Below are 19,972 nucleotides of genomic sequence, written 5' to 3' on the forward strand. Positions count from 1 at the left end.
TGAAAGCGCAATCGTAGGTTTGCGCACTCGGAAGTTAAATCCCATTAAAGTGATATCTTACTGGAGTTTTTTTAAGCAGGTCACCTGTCAGGGATGCTTGAGGGCAGATTCATTCCTGCATGACTTGTGGGTCCCTTCCAACTGCAAGTTTAGGGTTCTAAAATTCAGGCACAGGGAGGCATATTTATTTGTTTGTTTCAACTTTTATACTGCCTTTTATCCGACGTTGCCAGGATCTAGTCCTTCCCAGGTAAGGGAGGTGGCTGGGGGAGGACTGCGATCAGACACACGAACTTGAATCCAGTTGAAATCCTTGCCAAACCGAATTTTGAACTGGAGCTGGCTTCGGTTTCCGTCTCTCCCCCACCAAAGTTTGCACCGCAATTGCTGGACGCGAGCGCTGCTAAAGCGCACGTTCTTCGACGGGGCTGGATCCGCCACGGGAAGCAGCCCCTTTTCGCTGCGCTGAGTTGCGAGGAGGAGGAGGAGGACGGGGCGCAACAGCGGAATCCTGCCTGCGTGACGTCAAAAAGCCTCTGGGTGACGTCACGCCCGCCGTCGCTCAGAGAACCGTCTCCTGGCTGGAGCGGCGGGATGCTGGGCGCGCTCAGTGTCGGGCCCAAGGGGGAGCCGGCAGCAAGCAACGCCCGGCTGCTGCCGAGTTAACAACTGCATGCGGGGCTACACTGGGTGTGCAAAACATGGGGAAGAAAAGAGGTGAGCGTCTTTCAACAGGGGTGTGTGTGTTAGGGTTAAAGCTGCCGGGGGTTATTGCCCTGTGAAGGATACCGGTGGAGAGCCTACATATTCAGAGGAAATCTACCTCTGTAGAAACCATGCGAAATCCAAGGTACACTGGTACCTCGGGTTACAGACGCTTCAGGTTACAGATGCTTCAGGTTACAGACTCCGCTAACCCAGAAATAGTACCTCAGGTTAAGAACTTTGCTTCAGGGTGAGAACAGAAATCGTGCTCTGGCTGTGCAGTGGTTTTAGCTAAAGTGGTGCTTCAGGTTAAGAACAGTTTCAGGTTAAGAACGGACCTCCGGAACGAATTAAGTACTTAACCCGCGGTACCACTGTATCTCTTTCTGAACTTCGGGTGGCCACAGGTTAGGTAAAGGGACGCCTGACCGTTGGGTCCAGTCATGGCTGACTCTGGGGTTGTGGCGCTCATCTCGCTTTACTGGCCGAGGGTGCCGGCATACAGCTTCTGGGTCATGTGGCCAGCGTGACTAAGCCACTTCTGGCAAACCAGAGCAGCGCACAGAAACACCGTTTACCTTCCCGCCGGAGTGGTGCCTATTTATCTACTTGCACTTGGACGTGCTTTCGAACTGGTACGTGGGCAGGAGCAGGGACCGAGCAACGGGAGCTCACCCCGTCACGGGGATTCGAATCGCCGACCTTCTGATCGGCAAGCCCTAGGCTCTGTGGTTTAGACCACAGCGCCATGCCACAGTTTGTTGGACTACAACTCCCATCATCTGTAGCCGGCTGAAGTAGGTTTTAAGAAGGCCAAGGGAGACCTGCAATAAAATGTTGCTGCCTTGAGTGCCTCTACTCCTCTCCTGCTCTCTCTTGTTCTCTCCCATTCTCTGGTGTGTCCCCCCCCCTCCTGCCCTTCCAACAGTCAAATCAGCATCCCATGATCCCTGAGCACACATAATTTTGGGTTTTGGGTAGATCCTCCCAAAGGGATTTTTTTCTACTTCTGCAAATCCTGGGGTTCAACCCAGCCTGTTGCTGCTTCTTATTGTGTATGGCTGATGCTGTTTTAACTTCTACAGTGGTACCTCGGTTTAAGAACAGCCCTGTTTATGAACAATTTGGTTTACAAACTCCATAAAACCAGAAGTAGTGTCCCGGATTGCAAACTTTACCTTGGTCTAAGAATGGAAGCCGAACAGTGGAAGGGTACCGGCAGCGGAAGGCCTCATTAGGGAAAGCGTGCCTCAGTTTAAGAACGGTTTCGGTTTAAGAACAGATTTCCGGAATGGATTAAGTTCGTAAACCGAGGTACCACTGTATATGGATTGGTACTCGGAGACCTGATCACTATAAAGGGAGTTTAGTGTGCTCCTGGATTCTTCTTCTTTGGCGATCCCTCGTAGCCGAGTAAGATTGTCTTCCATAAACACGGTTTTAACAATGAGTCCGTAAGTGACTGTGAAGGCCAATTCTGGACCCACATGTCCTTCAACATTTGAAGACTCTAATAGGCATGATTGAGGCTCACTTAATCCAGACCCCCACTACAGGGAAAGTCGGGTTGTGAAACAAACTTGTTTCCCCACCTCTTCTCCACCCCCCAAAAAAGAACCACCCAGGCTTTCCACAACAAGGATAGTAAAAGGATGATGATTGCTTGACATTATATTCTTCAACTGAAAAAAAATATCTGAGTAAATGCTCAATAATAATGACTGTCACATAATCTCCTTGGAAATGTCTATAAGAATGATTGAATGCTTAGTAAACGCGTCATCTCGAAGTGACCTGAAAGAAGAATTTCCTGGAAAATAAAAGCTGAGCTTACAGTATGTTGGTACCCTGAATTATTTCCCCTTGGGCTACAATTAAGTAAAATCTGTTGTATTCTAGTAGGTTAAAATATTGATTTTTAGAGCTCTGTAACATTTCCCAAGAAGATTTGTTCTACGTTACACTTGAGTATTGCTTATAGATCCACAAGGAAGCTGTGGTAGTCATTTGAGGTTGTTATTTCTTCCCAAACATAGGGCTAATTCACTTTAATGTTCTCTCTTTTTCTGTTAAAACAGATTTGATGACATTCTCTATCACTATTGTCTTTATCCACGTGCTAGTGAAGAGTTAGTTTTATGTTTCTTTTAACGAAAGGAACAACCAAAGGACAAATAAATCTGTTTCTTTTGACTCTATAAAAATTGTATTATGGCCACAGATACATAATATTTAGAATCAGCTGCAAAGTTTGTGTTCCATACTTTAAAAGATTCATAAGCAACTCTAAAACTTTGTCACAAACTTCTTGAACAATGAAAAGAACGTATATTTACAGGGCTGTCTTATATTCTTCAGTCGCTCTTGTTGCACGGAATGTAAACGTTTGTTTTGGAATTTGAAGGTCTCTGTGTGGATTTTTAATACACCTGAACCAAAAACCATTCTGATACAGTGGTACCTCGGGTTACATACGCTTCAGGTTACACACTCCGCTAATAAAGAAATAGTGCTTCAGGTTAAGAACTTTGCTTCAGGATAAGAACAGAAATCGTGGTCTGGCGGCGTGGCAGCAGCAGCAGGAGGCCCCATTAGCTAAAGTGGTGCTTCAGGTTAAGAACAGTTTCAGGTTAAGAATGGACCTCCGGAAAGAAATAATTACTTAACCTGAGGTACCACTGTTCAGTTTTCTCCCTCTGCCCCAACCACTACTAGCCATTGAAAACATTCTGTGTATTATGTGGTTTACAGCTGTAATGGTTAAGTAAAAAGAAAAGAAAGGCTAAAAATTAAATGAAAAATAAGGGAGAGGATTTGCTGAATTAATAATTAGAAATTGGAATACAGAAAGGGGAGGTATGAGGAAGTCAGGGAAGTAAGTTACAAGAAAATAAGGGATTGAAACTATACTTGTTTTTGTTTTTGTTTGTTTGTATTGTTGTTTTGTTTTGCTTTTATATAATCTTTGAAACTTTAATAAATATCTTTTAAAAAAAGAAAAGAAAACATTCTGTGTACATGGGATACTTCTCATGTGTGCTTGCTCCCTTTCCCTGCACAACCCGTTGTTCATTGGTATTCACCTACCCTGTGTTCCTGACCTACAGTTGGGTTGCAATCTGACTGAAGCACAACCAGCACTGCCATTTACCCTTCCTTTTAAAGGTTTTTAAAAAGGTTTTTAAGAGGAGGAGAGAGAAAACTGCCTCCGGGACATCTTCATGTGGTGCACAGTTAAACTATGGAACACAGTAGTGGGCACCAACTTGGATGGCTAAAAACATTAGGATTAGACAAATGCCGTATTTTTCGCTCTATAGGACGCACCGGACCATAGGAGGGGGAGAACAGGAATTCTTTTTTTCTTGTTCTCCCCCTCAAAAACAAGGTGCGTTCAAGAGCAGGTCGGGGAACAGCGCAAAGGCTGCGCGCAGCCTTGCCGTTGCCCCCCAAGCTTGTGGGGCTGGCAGTTGGGGGAATTGCTGCTTTTCCCCACTGCCAACCTCAAAGATCCCTGGAGCCTTTGGAGCGCAGCTTTGGGGACAGCCTTTCAAGCCTCCGCGGAGGCTTTGCACAGCCATCCCGAAGCTAGAACAGCGAGACGAAGGGCTGCGCAGCCCCCGTCTCACTGTTCTAGCTTCAGGGTGGTTGCACAAAGCCTCCGTGGGGCGGCAGGGTGAAGGCACCCTGCCACCCCGTGGAGTCTTGAAAGGCTGTCCCCGAAGCCAAAACAGCTTCGGGCTGCAGGTTGCTATCTGCGAGCCTTCGGAGCCCGGCAGGAACTCCCGCCGGGCTCTGCGGATAGTTCCTGAAGCCTGCATTCACTCCATAGGACGAATATACTTTCCCCTTTCATTTTTGGAGGGGAAAAAGTGCATCCTATAGAGCGAAAAATACAGTACATGGAGGATACGGCTTATCAGTAGCTGCTAAAGCTGATGGCGATGATCTACCTTCACTTTCAGAGGCTGAATTCCAGTTTTGGGGAAATCATAAGTGGGGAGGGGACTGTTGCGCTCAAGTGATGCTTGCAGGCTTCTTCTCGTAGGCATCTGGTTGGGCACTATGACAACCGGATGCTGGAGTAGATGGGTCCTTGGCCCGATCCAGTAGGTTCTTCATTTTAATTAATTAATAAACCTTTTATTGGCGTCACATACAAACATCCCAAACAAATCAATACAGAATTACCCCTTCCCCAGTGGCACAAAACCTTTGCTAAAAGAAAGGAGGCAGAGCAGTCTATCGTCACATCTCTTGGTCTCCAGGGAGATCAGGCGTCTGCAGTGTATTTTGAGATATTTAGCCACTAACTTGGTGAGCTCCTGATTATTCCCCAGTAATAGAAAATGTGGGACGCGGGTGGCGCTGTGGGTAAAAGCCTCAGCGCCTAGGGCTTGCTGATCGAAAGGTTGGCGGTTCGAATCCCCGTGGCGGGGTGCGCTCCCGTTGCTCAGTCGCAGCGCCTGCCAACCTAGCAGTTCGAAAGCACGTCAAAGTGCAAGTAGATAAATAGGGACCGCTTGCTGGCGGGAAGGTAAACGGCGTTTCCGTGTGCTGTGCTGGCTCGCCAGATGCAGCTTTGTCATGCTGGCCACGTGACCTGGAAGTGTCTCCGGACAGCGCTGGCCCCCGGCCTCTTAAGTGAGATGGGCGCACAACCCTAGAGTCGGACACGACTGGCCCGTACGGGCAAGGGTACCTTTACCTTTACCTTTAATAGAAAATGTAAGACCTCCGACTCTGGTTTCCATGTGGGGATGCAGAGTTGATCGAGAAATGCTGACGGAGATCAGCATATAGTTTACAATTGAGAACCATATGTGTAAGGCTTTCCACCAGGTGGTCTTCACATGGGCAAGTTCTTTCTCCTTCCACCCTGCCTGAGAACCTTCCCCAAAGGAGGTTGGATGGATTTGAATTAAACCTGGCCAGTGAAAATGCCCTTCTTTCTTGAGTAGCAGAAATTCAAGGTAATTGTGGTTAGTTTCATGCGCCCAAGAATGTTGAAAATAAAGAGGGGGACATGTTTTCTCTGATGCTACTGTAAGTTCTTGGCGTTCAATATCTCACAACCTAGTTTTTATTATAGCCTTGGCAGATGGTAGGGACATCATATGTTCCTATCTGCTTTTGAGGATGGATTCCTGTGAGAAACACAGGCTAAAGCTCATTTTTACTTCTGTCTGTTTTTATAGGAGGCTGGAGAAAATTTTTCTGTTGTACTGGCCCACCGGAAACGCAGTCTTCAACATGGTGAGCTACACCTCCCTTTTCTTAGTGTACGCCCTTTGGATGTTTGGCCCAGGCATGAGATGTATGTCTCATTGATACAGAACAGGAAATTAGTGAATGTACCAACCCATTATATGGGTTTCATCAAACTGCCTCCAAGTTAAAGATAGATAGATAATACTTTATTCGGCTATAAGCCCACAAGGTAAAACCAATCAATAAATAAAATAGCATTTTACATTCTAAAATATCAACTAAAATATTTCAACGCATAATCTCCTTCACATTACATACAATCTCTAGATGTTCCGTATTGTGGCCTTGAAGATAAAGATGGTGCATAGAGTTTACTAGATTTTTAATAGTCATGCAGCATTCCATGAAGTCTTTTATATGAAAGAACTGAAATCAGGAATCTGGCAACCTGTAATGTTCTATAAGAGTCAATGTCCTGGAGTAGATCGGCTAGATGTAATTCAGGTGGTTTAGCAACAGTTTCCAAAATGATTGAACTCAGAATCCTTGATCGGGGAACAATATATAAAGGACAATTAAACAAGATATGATAAAGGGATTCTATTGATTTGTTGTCACGTGCGCATAAAACAGAGGTTTTACCGTTAGAAAATCTATTGCTCAGCACATTTGAGGGGAACACATTAAATCTGGCTCTAACAAATGCGAATCTATGCGACGCAACCGATAAGGTAGACAGATATCGAGGTATCTGGGACATAGATGTAAGTTAAAACTGTAGGGCATGGAGAGCTTGTGAAGAGCAAGTCACCCAGTTGCATATATTTTGCATAAACTATTCACCCCAGGTGAGAACAATGGGGCTGAACAATGCATGCTTGAAGGAGGTGACTTATTTGAGGCAAGTGTTGCTCTGCATTGTGACACCTGCTTGTGCAACCTAAAAAATGCAAATACTGCCCAGAGGCCCTCTGTGTGGTGCGTTGTGTGTCTGCAATAGCAGGCAAGAACACTAGCAATCAGATTGGGTTCCCTGGCACATGTTGAAGTTACATTTGTAAGAGAGAGATATAGTAGGTTTTCCACCAGTGATGGCCAGCAGTGTTGCTGGGAGTCATCAGGACCATAGGGCAAGTTGGAGGAATTCTGGGTGGCCTGCATTTATGGATGAAATTGTTCTGACTTGGACATCTTATAAAATACATATATAGGTCTGGCTATGACTACGGTCCCCTCTTATCCCCCACTTTAAGAAAACATTTTCACATCCGTTAATACATGTTAAAGTTTTGGTTACTATCGCTGTCTGTCCTACAAGCCCTGAAATTATTTGTTGCCTTGTGTCTTTCAGCCTTAATATCGCTTCGTCTGAGCAATTCAAGCCTCCCTCAGAGCTAGACCCCTCGGAACCAGACCCCTCAGAGATAGAGCCAGACCAGGACCCGGTAATTCATTCTATATCTTCATTATATTGCCATCCCTAATTCAGATGGACTGCTTAGAGAACAGGTGGTATACAAATATAGTATTTCCTACCAACGCATTTGAGGGAGATGTGTTAATTTGTGGTGGCCAATCGGCAAGGCATCTTCTGGTACCTTTGAGATTTAAAAATTTTGTTGCTCCTGGGGTCACCAACTTTTTGGGCCCATTTTGAGAAATTACAAAATGGCCACCGTGGCTGGGTGGGGTGGGGTTGCAATGTAAAATGCCATGGCTGGGGGAGGCATGGCATAATACAAAATTAGACACTGCAGTCCTTATTGTCCACACACCCCATGCCCCATCGCAGGACAACATCCTGCTTACACTGTGGGAAGTCAGGTGTGTGCTGATGGTCACAGTTGCGGAGGTGACACAGTATTGATTTCCCACCTGCCCACAATGACACTGTATTATAAAACTGCAGGTTATTGCAAGAATCCTGCCGATGTTCTTATCTGTTTACAGTTTATTTGTAAATATCCAATAAACCATTTCCATTCTTGTATAAAAAGTTTGTTATCTTGATTTCTTATTTTTCTGGTAAGTTTTGCCATTTCTGCATATCCCATAAGTTTTTGTACCCATACTTCTTATTTGCGATTTCTCCATTTTTGAGCAAGGAACATTCTTGCCGCTGTAGTCGCATACATGAATAAATTTCTATACAGCTTGGGTACTTCTGTCCCTATAATTCCCCAAAGGAAGGCTTCTGGGTGTTTTTTCGTTTTGTTTTTAAACAAATGTTATTTTAAACATCTTTTTCAATTCATTATATATCATTTACCAGTAAGCTTTAACCTTACTACAAGACCACCACATATGATAAAAATAATGTTCTTTTACATTTCCAACACTTATTTTATTTAGATTTATACATTTTTGCCCCTTTACTCTGTGTTAGGTACCACTGATATATCATATTCATATAATTTTCTCCCACTGCATCAGTTTTAGGCCTGGTTAATTGCCATGGCGTTCCACAAAGCATACAGTGGATTGTAGAGGGTGAAGGCTGAAGCTAGAGAGGATTTCTCAGGTAGAGGGAATATCTATAGTGTGCATATGCTCAGAACTGACATGACTGCTTAGCTCTTTTTGGTTGCTAAATCACCAGTTCAGTGCAGCGTAAAAAGAATCGTAGCATTTATGTGTGCTATGGGTAGGAGTGTTAGGATTCCTGCTCTGTGCTTGCAGTCATGGGATTGTTCTCTATCACAGGACGGTGTATGTTTTCATTCCACAGTGTGGGAAGTGACGGAGACAGGATGTTTTGTACTACTGTGTTCCGGAATGTAGGACTATTGTCCTTTGTTTCTTTCTCTTTGCTGTCTGATGAGAAAGAGGAAGGAGCTAAGTCAGAATGCTCCGAGTGTATTATATATAAATAAAAGTAGATTAGCCAAAATGCTGAGCTATTGAATCTGTTACGCGAACTGCAGATACTCTGCAGGATCCCTAAGCTTGCTAATGCCTCTTGGTATCAGTCGCTGTGCTGTTCGGTTTGGAGTAAGCTTTTCAAGCTCCCAAACGATCGACCAGGAGGGAGAGAACATGCCAGTTGGGCATGTGTCTCTGCCAGGGTCCTACACGCGAGTAGGGTGATTGTAACAAGGAGAGGATATATTAATTGCAATTTATCCCTCCAGGCTCCCACATGTGTGGGTTCAACAGAGTTTCCAAGTCCCACCCTTGGCAGTAAAAGTAAAAGCATAGGAATTAGGCTGTAAAACCTTGTTTTGAGTCCAGGACGCGGATGGCACTGTGGGTTAAACCACAGAGCCTAGGATTTGCCGATCAGAAAGTCGGCGGTTCGAATCCCCGCAACGGGGTGATCTCCCATTGCTCGGTCCCTGCTCCTGCCAACCTAGCACGTCAAAGTGCAAGTAGATAAATAGGTACCGCTCCGGCGGGAAGGTAAACGGCGTTTCTGTGTGCTGCTCTGGTTCGCCAGAAGCGGCTTAGTCATGCTAGCCACATGACCCGGAAGCTGTACGCCGGCTCCCTCGGCCAGTAAGCGAGATGGGCACCACAACCCCAGAGTCGGTCATGACTGGACCTAATGGTCAGGGGTCCCTTTACCTTTATGAAGTAAGCTGGCTTCCCTCCTCTTACCCTGCTTAATAAAGAACCAGGCAACAACTTTCCAGAGATGGAAAGAAGATAAATTTCCTACCAGAGAAGAATGGCAGATGAAGGTGATGGACTCTACTGAAATGGCTAAAATGACCGGAAGAATCAGAAATCAGGGAGACCAAAATTTTAATATGGAATGGGGAAAATTTATAATTTATCTTAAAAGACCACTGTAAACAGTTAAAATCGTTAGTAGGATTGGAATATCACTTGTAGTTTAAGGGCGAATTCTGGACACAGTGGAGATGTAAAAGATTTGGATCATAATAAAAGATGCAGGGGGAAATGATTTATAATAGGACCCACAAAGGGGAGGACGGAAGTCCAGGAGATTCCTTGGAATCTTGTTTTTATGATTCATGTTTGATATATCTCTGTGAAATTTTAACTTGAAAAACCAAATAATTTAAAAAAAAAAAATCAGGCAACAACTTGTAAAATAAGTGTAAAAGTAAGATTAACTTTATAATCATGCATTGGTTCCATCAGTAAAAACTATGCAGGCCTGTATTGATATGGGGCTATCTGTTTAGCCCATTTTAGTGTTGGCTAAGTTCTAAAATCTTCCTGGATGTTTTAACTGTGTATTGACAAATGTACTTTTTTCTGACTGACGGTCGAATAAAAAGGTTGACTATGCAGGCAAAATATTACAGTATAACCAGCTTCAGGCATGTGTCAGTTTCAGAGCATCTAACTCTGGTCAAAGGCAGAGTGAGAGGAACAGGAAGTGCTATATGCTCCTTCCTCTCCAGGAGAGGAAGGGGAAATGGCATCACACAGAGTCCTCTCTACCAATTGTTTTTCTATGGTCTATCTACCTATCAGCAATACAGCTCTGTGAACTTAGCTCCTTCTGATGCTAACTAGCAAGAATATGCATCTGTCAGGTTGGGCTGTCAATTTCTCACATTATGTTCTTCCCCGCTCTCACCCATCCTAAGGGCTTTCAAGTAATGCATCTGGCTAAGAGCCCAGACTCCTTCCTGCCTATCAGCAAAAAGGGTGTCTCTTTAACTTCGTAAGTCAACTCTTATTTTGAATGTAAGGTGTCGGTGGTCAGACATACATACTATTTCTTTCCCCAAACAGGAAGATGGCTTGTATGTTGAGAATGAGATACAAACTTCAAAAGTGGATATCCCAGAAGGTAATAGGTGGAGGTGGTCTCGATTACACAAAGAAGTAGAGCAGCAAACTTCAAGGACAGCTGTACTCATTCCAGAGATAGAGACGTCATCCGAGGCAGACGTTCAGGTCCAAACCTCGTTTTCGAGCCTACCAAGAGGAAGGGAGGCCCAGGCGCAAACTTCATTTCTCTCCCTGAGGTCTCCAACCCCGGTAGAAAATGACGCTCAAGTGCAAACTTCATTTATGGAATTGCCAAGAGAGGCGGAAGCTCAGGTCCAAACATCCTTGCTTTCGTTACCTGGAGAAAAGGAGATGCATGCCCAAACCTCGTTCAGCTCGTTGCCAGAAAGGAGGTCTCTGGCATCTTTTGCAGGATCTGCCCAGTCCTCTTCTTCCTATCTAGAGCTGTTGGAGAAGTTTCCCTCTCTGCCCATGTTATCTGAGGCCCAGGTGCAGACCTCACATCTTGACATAAGAGTTCCTTCGGAGATAGACATCCAGTTGCAGACTTCATTTTCGGACTACATGTCAGAAAGAGAGTATATATCCTCCTCTGAGCCCCAGAGTAAGCTATCACCCCAGTCGTCCGTGATAGAACAAAGCATGATATATCCCGTATATATTGATACTGGGGTCCAAACTTTACCTGTGGAAATACCGCCTGGCAACGACTGGCGTTCTGCGCGGTTAAATACTGCGGCCCAGGTGCAAACGTCCTTTGCGTCGATGACAGACCAACGGCCAATGCTTGGGTTAGGAAAAGGCGAGGAGACAGCAGGAGAAGTGGAATCCCTTTTTTCTATAGAAGAGGCACCTCTGCCTTCTGAACGGGCTGAAAGAGCTATGCAGACATCTGAGACATTGCTTCGGCAGTGGAAGCAATGGCATTCATTACAGCCAAGATCTGATGCACAGGTGCAAACCTCCACCATTGAACTGCTAAAGAAGCTTTCTTTGCTATCCCGGATTCAGAGCATGGAATCAGCTTCCCGTGCCGAGTTACTAAAGAAAGCTTCCTCCCTGTCAGTGGGTGAACCCCACATGCAAACTTCAAGTCCTGAATTACTGAGGAAGGCTTCTTCTTGGTCAAACTCCGAGGTCCAAGACCAGATCTTAAGCGATGAGCTGCTGCTGAAGAAGCGTCCATCTTCGGCACAAGTGCTTAGGACCTCAGATTATGAACTGGCAAGGTTGCTTTCTCCCAAGTCAACAACCAAGGAGGCCCAGATACAAACATCTGAGGTAGAACTCATCAATAAACTTTTGTCAGATAGGTCAACAGACACTCTCTTCCGAAAGTCCTCTTCTGCCTCATATATCAAACCCCAGGAGAGGACCTCAGACGCTGATTTCCCAAAGTCCCACTCTGCATCATTTGCAAAAACTCCGGAGAAGATATTGGACAGTGATTTCCAAAGCTACACTTCCATGTCACATGCTGAACCCCAGAAGAAAGTATCAGACACTGATGTTCAAAAGTACTCTTCTTTGTCATTGATTGAGGGTGGGCATGATAATCAGGAACCTTTAACAGAAGGGAAGGAGTACCTTATTACCCCACAGGTGATGGAAGCTCAGATCCGTAAATGGTATCATGAACTCCCAGAAGTTCAGACATCAGCCTCTCAAAAAGAGCCTCTTTGGACGCCAACAACGGACAGCGAGGTGCAAACATCGCATGTTGAAATACCATATGGAAACAAGTGGCGTGAATCACGTTTGCAAACCGAAGCTCAGGTGCAGACTTCAGGGCTTAAAGTACCCGTGGAAAAAGCGGAATCCTTTCCCCAAGTGCAGAAGGCCAACCAGACCCAAACATCCTTGCTTGAAATATGGCGAGCAAGAGAGTTAGCTGAAGCCCAGAACCAGACTTGCGGCTTCGATGAAACTGAAACAGAGGAGTTCCCTCATGGATTACTAGTTGATAGCCACGCACAAACGTCAGATTTTGACTTTTGGAAAGCAAAGGAACAAATGGATATTGAAACACAGACTTCAGTAGACAAAATTCTACAGCAAGGAATCAGGCCTTCTCCCACTGAACAGGTTGACAAGCTGGTACAGACATCTTTCCTTGATCTGGGGAAATCAAAAGACTACATGCAGCAGAAGGCATCTGAGATGGACTTAACGGATCCTGAAGGAACGTATTTCCCCCCATTACAAAGTGACTTTGAAGTGGGGACTGGTACTCAGGCACAACGCTCCATCTCTGATTTCCTAGAGACACAAAAAGAGCCTCCTCTGGCGCAACCAACCAATGCTGAGGTGCAAACCTCAAATGTTGAAATACCTGCGGGGAGCTCGTGGCGTTCATCACGCTTGCATTCTGATGTTCAGCAGCAAACTTCACTGGAATTTGACGAGGAAGAATCAGAAGCTTTTCCCTCATCACAAAAGGACATCCAGTCACAAACCTCCCTTCTGGACATATGGAAGGCGAAACAGCTCCATGATGCCCAGATCCAAACTTCTTGGATGGATTTCCCAACAGATGCGGAAGATCCTTTTCTCTCACCACAGTCTGAAAGCCCAGCTGACTACTTCATGCCTGAGGAAGAACAGTCTCCTCCACCAGCCCTACTGGATGCTCAGATGCAAACCTCCCTCCTTGATATCTGGAAGGCAAAAGAACTCCATAATGCCCAGAAGCAAACTTCTTGGATAGATGTGCCAGAACCCATGGAAGAACCTTATCTCCCACCACAGTCTGAAAGCCCAATTGAGCCACCTATGCTTGAGATGGAAGAGGCTCCTCTACCAGGCAGAATTGACAACCAGGTGCAAACCTCCTTCTCTGACAGTTGGTGGAAGAAAGAACTAGTGGACGCTGAGATGCAAAGTTCCCTGGGAGATTTGCCACAGGGCAACAAGGTGGTGCCTCTTCTCCCACCACAGTCTGAAAGCCCACTTGAGCCAGCTGAGCTTGAGATAAAGGAGGCTCCTCCTCCAGCCAGAATGGAAAACCAGGTGCAAACCTCCTTCTCTGACATATGGCGGAAAAAAGAACGAGCGGACGCTGAAATGCAAAGTTCCCTGGCAGATTTGCCACAAGTCACTAAGGTGGTGCCTCTGCTACCACAGCCTGAAAGCCCAATTGAGCCAGCTGTGGTTGAGATTATAGAGGCTGCTCCTCCAGGCAGAATGGACAACCAGGTGCAAACCTCCTTCTCTGATATATGGCGGAAAAAAGAACGAGCGGATGCTAAGATGCAAAGTTCCCTGGCAGATTTGCCACAAGTCACGAAGGTGGTGCCTCTGCTACCACAGCCTGAAAGCCCAACTGAGACACCTGAGCTTGAGATAAAAGAGGCTGCTCCTCCAGCCAGAATGGACAACCAGGTGCAAACCTCCTTCTCTGACATATGGCGGAAAAAAGAACGAGCGGATGCTAAGATGCAAAGTTCCCTGGCAGATTTGCCACAAGTCACGAAGGTGGTGCCTCTGCTACCACAGCCTGAAAGCCCAACTGAGACACCTGAGCTTGAGATAAAAGAGGCTGCTCCTCCAGCCAGAATGGACAACCATGTTCAAACCTCCTTCTCTGACATATGGCGGAAAAAAGAACGAGCGGATGCTGAGATGCAAAGTTCCCTGGCAGATTTGCCACAAGTCACTAAGGTGGTGCCCCTCCTACCACAGCCTGAAAGCCCAACTGAGACACCTGAGCTTGAGATAAAAGAGGCTGCTCCTCCAGCCAGAATGGACAACCAGGTTCAAACCTCCTTCTCTGACATATGGCGGAAAAAAGAACGAGCGGATGCTGAGATGCAAAGTTCCCTGGCAGATTTGCCACAAGGCACCAAGGAGGTGCCTCTGCCACCACAGTCTGAAAGCCCAATCGAGCCAGCTGTGGTTGAGATAAAAGAGGCTGCTCCTCCAGGCAGAATGGACAACCAGGTTCAAACCTCCTTCTCTGACATATGGCGGAAAAAAGAACGAGCGGATGCTAAAATGCAAAGTTCCCTGGGAAATTTGCCACAGTCTGAAAGCCCAATTGAGCCAGCTGTGGTTGAGTTAAAAGAGGCTCCTCCGGCTTGCAGAATTGACAACCAGATGCAAACCTCCTTCTCTGACATATGGCAGAAAAAAGAACAAGCGGATGCTGAGATACAAAGTTCTCTGGGAGATTTGCCACAGGTCACCAAGGTAGTGCCCCTCCTACCACAGTCTGAAAGCCCAATTGAGCCACCTGAGCTTGAGATAAAAGAGGCTCGTTCTCCAGGCAGAATTGACAACCAGGTGCAAACCTCCTTCTCTGACATATGGCGGAAAAAAGAGCGCGCTGACGCTGAGATGCAAAGTTCCCTGGCAGATTTGCCACAAGGGACCAAGGAGGTGCTTCTCCCATCACAAGCTGAAAGCCCAATACAGTCACCCATGCCTGACTCAGTAGATACAGCTCCTGAATTTCCTCCCCCAATTGAACCTAAGGAGTCAACTTCCTTACCTGAAATGCCCGAGACAATGAAGCCAGTGGATGTTCCAAAGTCACTTCCCCCATCACCAAGTGACAGCAAGGACCAGACCTCCCAGCCTGATATGCAGACACCAGAGGAATTACCCATAGCGCAGGAGCAGTCTTCAAAGACCAGTTTGGCAAGTGCCAAAGTTGTAACTCCTGTCTCATCACACACATCTTTGAGCCCTGTTCCATCACAAACTGCTGTCTCTCCCGCCCTCTCTCGCACTGCTGTTTCTCCTGCCCTCTCTCGCACCGCTGTCTCTCCCGCCCACTCTCGCACTGCTGTCTCTCCTGCCCTCTCTCGCACTGTCTCTCCCGCCCACTCTCGCACTGCTGTCTCTCCTGCCCTCTCTCGCACCGCTGTCTCTCCCACCCACTCTCGCACCACTGTCTCTCCCGCCCACTCTCGCACTGCTGTCTCTCCTGCCCTCTCTCACACTGCCTCTCCCTCCCACTCTCGCACTGCTGTCTCTCCTGCCCTCTCTCGCACTGTCTCTCCTGCCCTCTCTCGCCCTGCTGCCTCTCCAGCTTCCTCCCACCCTCCTGTTTCTCCTGTCCCGTCATACACTCCTGCATCTCCTGCCGCATCAGAAATTCTCAGCCCAATCCGACCGCCCTCACCTGCATCGCTGTACGCAGAGGAGCAGCACTCTGACCTCGCAGAGCAGAAAAGAGCTTCGATGGAAAAAACACTGCTGGAATTATGGACCACACGAGAGGAGGCCGAGGTTCAAAAGCAAACTGACCAACTTCAGCTTCACCTCGAGGATTTACCTTTATTCCCAAAGCTGGAAGACAGCCAGGTGGAGATTGCAGAGGCGACGAAACCTGAAGGGAAGAAACCAAAACAAGTTTCTAAAGTGCCGAAAAAGTCGAAAGCTCCTGCGTTTGCTGAAGCCCAGGTCCAGACCTCGTTTGTCGAAATACCCCGGGGGAAGAAATGGCGTGCATCTCGCATATTTGCAGAGGCCCAAGTCCAGACTTCTTTTCAAGACCTCCATGTGAAAGAAAGGGCCCCGACTTTGCGTGATCACGTGGCAGCCAAAAGGTAGGAGATGAATACTGCTCTGCTGTCGCTTTACTGTGCTGTGATGGTTTTCATTCCCGTTCTGCGGTCTACCTCAGCTTCAGAGGTTGACAGCTAAAGCACATGAGTAGAAACCTGCTACTGGGCTGCACCATTTGAAGCGGAAGGTGGGCTCCCCATGTTAATTGCTCCCTGTACAGTGGTACCTCAGGTTACATACGCTTCAGGTTACATACACTTCGGGTTACAGACTCCACTAACCCAGAAATAGTACTGCGGGTTAAGAACTTTGCTTCAGGATGAGAACAGAAATCGTGCTCCGGCGGCGCGGCAGCAGCAGGAGGCCCCATTAGCTAAAGTGGTGCTTCAGGTTAAGAACAGTTTCAGGTTAAGAACAGACCTCCGGAACGAATGAAGTACGTAACCAGAGGTACCACTGTACATACAAAGCTGGAGCATTGAGGAGAGGTTTTAAAAGCAAGCCTCAGTGGCGTAGCCAGAGGTGCCGTGGCCCTGGGCACAAAATTATGAGAGGGTGCAACCAGGCGTCCCCACGTAGGCGCTGGCTTCCGTGGGGATCCCTGTCCTGGCGAAAGTGGCAGAGCAACCTAGCTCCAAAGTGAACAGGCACAGACAGGGAGGCGGGCAAGGCATAGCTCCTCTCTGTGGGCATTGCAGGGATTTACCCGCCAGCACATGGTTGCCTTCTTGCCTTCTTAATTGCTGAGGGGGACTTGTGCACACAGGCAGGTCTGTCCCATATTACCGCCTGAGGCAAAACAGGGATGCGCCGCACTGTGCACACGTTGTGCGCCACTGCCCCCATCCCTCCTTTTCCCCCTTTCTGGAGTCGCACATCAGCGGCTTCTAGGATCCGGCGAGATCTTGCAAGAGCCCTGCGAGATTGTGCAAGGCCTCTGTGTAATTTTGCTGGGCTCTCGTGGGGATCCCGCCGGAAGTGTCGCCTTGCTCCTCTGGCCGTGGGGGCAATCGAGCACCCTGCCAAGAAATGTCAAAACTGTCTTCAAAAACTGCTTTGAAATAGAAATGTTTTCGCATCTCTGCTAGCCCTAGCATGTCTGGCCTGATTTTTTAAAACAAAAACAAAAAAATGCATTAACAGTGGATGGAAACTGGGAGTTGTACAACAGAAAGTTGTACAGATGCCCCAACAAAAATATGTGCCTGGGATACTGCAAATATGCTAACAGCTAGTGTGGAAGTGGCGCCCCCCCCCCCCCCACTTTAGATAGGTTGTCCTGTGAGTAGACAGAAAGCAATGAAATCTGAACAGGAAACTTATACACGCAGAGACTCGGGAAAGCTCAGGAGGACTTAGTAGGAATACAATGAGTTGACAATGAATGACACTGTCTGGATTCCCCATAAAAACTGAGTGTTTTATTATGTTCATTCCAGACTAAACTGCTAGTGTGGAGGCTTCCCTTGTAAGGCAATTGGATGGATCCAGATTAAGTGAGTCGCATTTAGTTCCCACTGAAATCAACAGGTGGTTAACTTCAGATGGTGCAAAATTCAGCAGCTAGGTTGCTCACCGGGACAAGACGGTTTGATCATATTACACAGGTCCTGGTCTGACCGCACTGGCTGCCAATTAGTTTCCAGGCCCAATTCAAAGTGCTGGTTCTGACCTACAAACCCTTAAATGGTTCAGGACCGCAGTACCTCAAGGACTGCCTTTCCCCGTAGGAACCAACCTGGACCCTGCAATAATAATCCGAGGCCTTTCTTTGTGAGCCTCCTACATGAGAGGTCCAGAGGGTGGCAACATGAGAACAGGCCATTTCTGCGGTGGCTACCCATTTGTAGAATGCTTTCCCCAGGAAGACTCAGCTGTTGCCTTCATTAATTATCTTTAAGTCCCAAGAAAAAGCATCCCCCTTCTCCCAGGCCTTTGGCTTATTAAAGAATCTACAGCCTTTTACACTGTGTGCGGGTGGAGTAGGGGGTTGTTACTGTTTTGTTTGTTAGTATGCAATGCAGTTTCGTGTTTTGGTATAATAATAAATAAATCTTTATTGCGGTCCAAAGACCCATAGAACAATTTCAGAACAAAATACAGTTAAGACGGCCAACCACAAAAGAGAGAGAAACTGAGGCGGTCATTTTGTTTTGTTTTAAGCTTGATGGTCTTTGTTTCTTTTGACTTCCAAAAGAAACTTTGCCACGGCCAGTGTAATGTCATTAGACCTGTCACCCAAAATATATTTAATATGGGAGGCTTCAGATTTTCCCGGCAGATTTGCCAGTAGGGGTTTGATCCCTTGCTTGCCCATAAAAGCTAAAGGTAAAGGGACCCCTGACCATTAGGTCCAGTCGTGGCCAACTCTGGGGTTGCAACACTCATCTCACTTTATTGGCCAAGGGAGCCGGCGTACAGCTTCTGGGTCATGTGGCCCGCACGATTAAGCTGCTTCTGACGAACCAGCTTAGCACACGGAAACGCCGTTTACCTTCCCACCAGAGCTGTACCTATTTATCTACTTGCACTTTGACGTGTTTTCGAACTGCTAGGTGGGCTGGAGCAGGGACCGAGCAACGGGAGTTCACTCCGTCGTGGGGATTCGAACTGCCGACCTTCTGATTGGCAAGTCCTAGGTTCTGTGGTTTAACCCACAGTGCCACCCATGCCCCTGCTTGCCCATACTGCCCACAATTGCAGTAAGATATGCTTCATGCAATCAACGTCGTGAGAACATAAACAAAGCCTGTTCGGATAAGGGTTGCCTCTCAACCTACCATTTAGCACTTCCAGAGGAAATACATTTAGCCTGGCTTTGGTAAATAAATGCTGATAGGTTGGTACAGAATTGTTTTTACTGTATTTTTCGCTCTATAAGACGCACCAGACCACAAGACACACCTAGCTTTTGGAGGAGGAAAACAAGAAAAAAATATTCTGAATATCAGAAGCCAGAACAGCAAGAGGGATTGCTGCGCAGCGAAAGCAGCAATCTCTCTTGCTCTTCTGGCTTCTGGGATAGCTGCACAGCCTGCACTCACTCCATAAGACGCACACACACATTTCCCCTTACTTTTTAGGAGGGAAAAAGTGAGTCTTATAGAGCAAAAAAACCGGTATATTGTAAACTGCCCTGTGATCTTTGGATGACAGTATAGAAATGTAATAAATAAATAAAATCATTTCATTGGGACCAAAGTGTAGCTTCGTTTGGATCCATCCCATTAGTCTTTTCCCAACCCCCACAACCACCAGAGAATTGAAGGTGAGAGCTGAAAGAGAGATCACCTGTGTTCATGTGTTCCATGTGTTCCATTCTTGCCTCTGAGAAATGAGCCTGGATAGCTCAGTTGGTTAGAACATGGTGCTGATAACTCCAGGGTTGCAGGTTCATTCCCCGTATGGCACAACTGCTTTGCAGTCGATTGGACCAGATGAGCCTCAGAGTCTCTTTCAACTCTACAGTTCTATGATTCTTTCCCCGACTATTTCAATACTCCACCCTGACATGCTGGTGCTAAATAGGTTTGGAGGGTCTTCATATTCTTTCAAAAACAAGCATGGCCTGTTTGGACCAGAAAGCAACAGAGGGCTGAACGAATTGTGACTGTTCACCACGCAAAGGGGCTGCCCTCAAAATGGTTACCTGCATCCGAAAACTCTTCCTAATGTTCCCTTTCCTTGTGTTTCAGGGTACCTAGGGGACCGAAGCGAGCAGCGCCAGTGTCCGTGCACTTACACGTAAAGATGTCTCCAAAGCGTCAAACTAGCAATGAAAAGAAATAGTGAATTCTTGAATTTAAAGAAATAAAAGATTGCAAAATACCAGAAA

General features: G+C 46.6%; 1 protein-coding gene across 1 annotated transcript; it reads left to right on the forward strand.

Moving 5' to 3' along the window:
* The first annotated feature begins 551 nt into the window (after positions 1-551).
* Positions 552-19,972, forward strand: LOC309354048 (uncharacterized protein). Its single transcript, XM_081883754.1, has 5 exons — positions 552-717; positions 5,904-5,961; positions 7,268-7,361; positions 10,627-16,178; positions 19,833-19,972. Exons 1-5 carry the CDS (start codon positions 702-704, stop codon positions 19,924-19,926), a joined length of 5,814 nt encoding a protein of 1,937 aa, XP_081739880.1. The 5' UTR covers positions 552-701; the 3' UTR covers positions 19,927-19,972.

Source organism: Podarcis melisellensis (genome assembly GCF_964234715.1).
Source record: "Podarcis melisellensis genome assembly, chromosome: 13".
Classification (NCBI taxonomy): Eukaryota; Metazoa; Chordata; class Lepidosauria; order Squamata; family Lacertidae; genus Podarcis; species Podarcis melisellensis.

What these genes read in the sequence shown, in the direction of transcription:
- LOC309354048 (XM_081883754.1), top strand. An exon ending in GAAACGCAGTCTTCAACATG is followed by an intron (nt 5,962 to 7,267) that starts GTGAGCTACACC and finishes TGTGTCTTTCAG; the next exon opens with CCTTAATATCGCTTCGTCTG. An exon ending in TAGAGCCAGACCAGGACCCG is followed by an intron (nt 7,362 to 10,626) that starts GTAATTCATTCT and finishes TTCCCCAAACAG; the next exon opens with GAAGATGGCTTGTATGTTGA.